We start from the raw sequence: 4,673 nt of genomic DNA, 5'->3' as shown, positions 1-4,673 counted from the left end.
CGTGAACTTTTTTCCAAATCGATGAACTTTTTCGAAAATCGATGAACTTTGTTTACCAACGACGTACTTTATTTTGAAATTGATGAACTTTTTTGAAAATCTGTGAACATAATTTAAAATTCGCGAACTTTTTTCAAAATTAGTGAACTGTTTTTAAAAATTGATGAACTTTTTTTGAAAATCGATGATTTGTTTTCGTATTCTGTGAACTTTTTGAAAAAATATAAACATGTTTAAAACCGAGAGAACTTTATTTTATAATCATTGAACTTTTTTCGCAAATCTGAACTTTTTTAAAATTCTATGAATTGTTTTTCCAATTTTTAATGACCAACATATTTTACATGGGCCGGCCCACGAGTAGGAGCCCTGCAAGAGCCGGTTCGCGTAACCGGCGCTGAAGACGCTGTATAGGACCTCCCGAATAGGAAGTCCCATCTTATCCACCAGAGGCGGGAGTTGCTCTCCCGCTCCCGGCCATCGGGGTCGCCCTTCTTCATCCGAGCTCCGCCAATGTCAGCCCCCAGCGTGACCCCTATCCCCATCACCACCATCTCCGAGCTGAAGCAGCACCACTCGCAGCTCGTCCGCCTCGGCCTCGCCTCCCACCCCGCCCACGCGCGCCGCCTCCTCGCCTTCCTCGCGCGCGACCCGGCCCGCCTCCCCTACGCCGCGCGCCTCCTCGCGCACCACCCGGACCCGCACCCGGCGCTCTTCAACCCGCTCTTCGCCTCCCTCCCGCCGCGCCACGCCGCGGCGTTCCTCTCCCTCATGCTCTCCCTGCCCCTGCACCCCGACCACTTCACCCTGCCGCGCATCCTCCCCGCCGCGCCGCTCCCGCTTGCCGTCCAGCTCCACGCGCTCCTCCTCAAGCTCAACTTCCACTCCCACGCGCACTCCTTCAACGCGCTCCTCGCCGCCTACCTCGCCAACGGCCGCGCGGACCTCTCCTTCCGCCTCTTCGGCGGCGGCGGCTCGTCGGCAGTCCTCGACGTCGTGTCGTGGACCACCATGGTGGGCGGGCTGTGCAGGATGGGCCTCGTGGACGACGCGCGGGAGCTGTTTGACGGAATGCCCGAGAGAAATCTGATATCCTGGAACTCGATGATCTCCGGGTATGTCAAGGCTGGGCGGTTCTTGGACGCGCTGGAGGTGTTTGAACAAATGCGGGCGGCGGGGCTGGAGGGGAATGGGTTTGTCGCGGCCAGCGCGGTGGTGGCGTGCACTGGTGCTGGCGCGCTGGCCCGTGGGAGGGAGGTGCACCGGTGGGTGGAACAGAGCGGGATACAGATGGATGAGAAGCTAGCCACGGCGGTGGTCGACATGTACTGCAAGTGTGGGTCTGTCGAGGAGGCATGGCGCGTATTCGAGGGGCTGCCGACGAAGGGGCTCACGTCGTGGAACTGTATGATCGGTGGGTTGGCGGTGCACGGGAGGTGCAAGGACGCCATTGAGCTGTTCCACCAGATGGAGAGGGAAGATGTGGTGCCCGACGATGTCACGCTGGTGAATGTCCTGACTGCCTGCGCCCACACCGGCAATGTCAGCGGTGGTCGCCACTATTTCGACTACATAGTGCAGAGATACGGCATTGAGCCCAAGATGGAGCATTACGGCTGCATGGTCGACCTGTTAGGGAGGGCAGGGCTGCTGGACGAAGCCAAGAAGGTGATCGACGACATGCCAATGGAGCCCGACATCGGTGTCCTCGGAGCACTCTTCGGAGCATGCAAGATCCACAGGGACCTCGATCTTGGCGAGGCGATCGGATGGCGTGTCATCGACCTGGATCCCCAGAATAGCGGGCGGTACGTGCTGCTGGCCAACCTGCTCGCCAGCGCCGGCCGATGGGGGGACGTGACCAGGGTCCGGCAGCTTATGGACGAGCGCAACGTGAGCAAGGAGGCGGGCCGGTCAGTGATCGAAATCGACAGTGAGGTCTGCGAGTTCCAGTGCGGGACCCTGCGCCATCCCAAGGAGAAGGAGATATTCGCCATGGCGAAGGACATGATGAAGAAGATCGGGCTGGAGGGCTACGCACCCGACACGAGCGACGTCCTCCACGACGTCGCAGAGGAAGCGAAGGAGGCGTCGCTGCTGTACCACAGCGAGAAGCTGGCCATAGCGTTCGGGCTGCTGCGGACGAGGCCGGGTGACACGATGCGCGTCACGAAGAACCTGAGGGTCTGCCGAGACTGCCATGAGGCGACCAAGTTGATATCTCGAGTGTTTGGGCGTGAGATCGTGGTGAGGGACAGGAACCGGTTCCATCATTTCAGGGATGGGGTGTGTTCGTGTAATGATTATTGGTGAGTAGTCGAAACGTGTACAAACTCACTGTTTTGACCCTTTTCGTAAAGTTCAGCCGAATCTGATTCTGATTAAAAAAACCCGGATCGGACCTCTTCCTACCGTCACCCGCTCTGGTGGTAGGGTGCTGGCCAACACAGACGACGCCGTTTGCCCTAACTCACGTGGATTAGGGGCCTATCACCACCCATTGTGGCGGTATGGTGTGCTAGCATATCATCACCCGTTGGGGCGGTAGGGTGTCCAACTAAGATCTAAACCCGTGGCTTTTCGGGCGGGCATCACCCATCCATAACCGGGTTTCTTCAAACTCCCTCGCACGAACAGAGGTCGAGGACGCCTCTCTCCTCCTTCCAAGCCCTCCCTTCGATCTCCTTCATGCGTCCACCGTTTTAGGAGATTTTTAGGACAAAACGAAGGGGAAGGTATGTTCATCCAATCCCTTCAACTATTTTTTGCAACACTGTTGTATATTTGACGTATTATTTGGCACTAGGTGCAACCTAGGTCCTTTTTCTCAAATTTGCTCAAGTTTGAAGATGTTTAGTATGATATGATGGAGTATTCTCATTGTCTTGTTGAATATATGAAAAGATTATATGACTACTAGTACAAACGCCCTTGCGTTGCATCGGATAAAATATTAAGTATAAATTGCTCCACGTGCCATTATGCAACTATTTTTAATAGAATATTTGCAAATGTCAGAAATAAGGTCAATGTAACCTTTGAGTCTAGCAATTATGATCTTGACGCACCGCGATCAAGCAGTGTTCGTGCAACAGGGCTGTAATGACTGAAATTGTTATATTTTCTCTAAAAGTAACAGCAATAAGGCAACTTGCAAAAAGTAGGACGATTTTTATCTGTGGTGAGGACCGGCCCATTGTCCTTCCTAGGTCGCGACACGACAGCTCGATACAAGTCTTTCTTAAAAAGCGAAAAAACCAGCCCGATACAAATCGTGTTGTTGACCATGTATTGGATGCAGTTTAGACCATTTGGTGTTATGAAATTATCACAGTTATTTCACATAGACATGGAAGATAACCGTAGTGCTCAATTTGCTCACTGAGTTAAGTACGATATGAATGGTATCCAAAGGAGTAGGCGACCTATCAGCTGCAGCAATACATCCAGCTTCTTGGACATTTCTTTCTCCTTTTTGTTCAAGCGAAAATAGGATAAAGCTACTTTAAAACACACTACGCAGTCAATGCGTTACAGCAGAAAGTGCAACACATTATAAGCCTCGCATACCATTTTCTTGCTAAGTTTTCTAACATTTCCTCTATGTTGCTTTTGCAAATATATAAGCAGTTAATTTTCTTCTGAAATTGGCCAGCAGAAAGTGCCCACATATGCATCTCCTCGGCGAGCAGTCCAGCTTGGTGCTTCTTTGTTTATGAGATAAGTTGGTACTATAACAGTGGGAATCAACTTATAATATTTTTCTTCTCACAAGAATCACTATTAATGTAAATGCTACTTGGTACCAAAAAAATATTGTTGTACCTCAACAACTACTTGTGTATGTGAGTAAATAGATAAAGAAATTACTTTCTAGCATTAGTTAGTTCCAGCAGGTCCTTCCTGCTATTATCCAAAATGTGCCTGTAATCACCATGCTCCTTTTATTCCTCCATAGCAGCATCTAACTACCATCGGGCAGCTAAACTGTCTCTCATATTATGGGTTTCAATGACTATGCTGCCTAGAGGAAGCGGAGCCAGAATTATAAGTGATGTCGTGCCATTAGGATAGAGGTTGCCTGGCTCCGGGCAGCTTGTGGTAACGTGCAACAACTTATAATATGACTAATGCACACAAACGGAAAACTGAGTCAATTTGAATAAGTAAACAGTAGGAAGACCAGAAGATCAGAATCTTGTTTCATATCAAAGAATATATTAGTTTGGTATATAAAACATGGAAAAAGTGGAAAATATGTAGCTCCTAACCACTTACCATGGATGAGTCAATTGGCTGGAGAATATGCAAACATGGATACGGCTGAGTGGGTGCAGTAGCGACAGATGATGAACTCAAATGGTGGTGAGTTGAAAAGCCTCGCCACCAATTTGCTACAATTCCTTCACTCGGCAACCTAACCGATGGTGGCATTCTCCTGATTTACTTCAAAGCGACATCAATACGCCTCCTCCACCGTTGCATCAGCCATCATCCATTACCCATCTATGGAAAATAAAATAGATGCTCGATCTCACAGGACGAGCACTTATTTACTCATTGATACAAAACTGACTAAAATATCAGTCCTAGCTTTTTTGTTCATTTACTGACTGAAGTGTAGCATCTATGAATATTTCAAACTTGAACCAAATCGGGAGAAACAAAACTTA

General features: G+C 49.7%; 1 protein-coding gene across 1 annotated transcript; it reads left to right on the top strand.

The window, feature by feature from the left end:
- The first annotated feature begins 459 nt into the window (after positions 1 to 459).
- Positions 460 to 2,755, top strand: LOC123408782 (pentatricopeptide repeat-containing protein At5g06540-like). Its single transcript, XM_045101824.1, has one exon. It carries the CDS (start codon positions 514 to 516, stop codon positions 2,311 to 2,313), a length of 1,800 nt encoding a protein of 599 aa, XP_044957759.1. The 5' UTR covers positions 460 to 513; the 3' UTR covers positions 2,314 to 2,755.
- The last annotated feature ends 1,918 nt before the right edge of the window (positions 2,756 to 4,673 follow it).

This window comes from Hordeum vulgare, chromosome 7H (assembly GCF_904849725.1).
Source record: "Hordeum vulgare subsp. vulgare chromosome 7H, MorexV3_pseudomolecules_assembly, whole genome shotgun sequence".
Taxonomy (NCBI): Eukaryota; Viridiplantae; Streptophyta; class Magnoliopsida; order Poales; family Poaceae; genus Hordeum; species Hordeum vulgare.
Note: the sequence above shows the minus strand (reverse complement) of the source record. Positions and strands in the feature narration are given on the sequence as shown.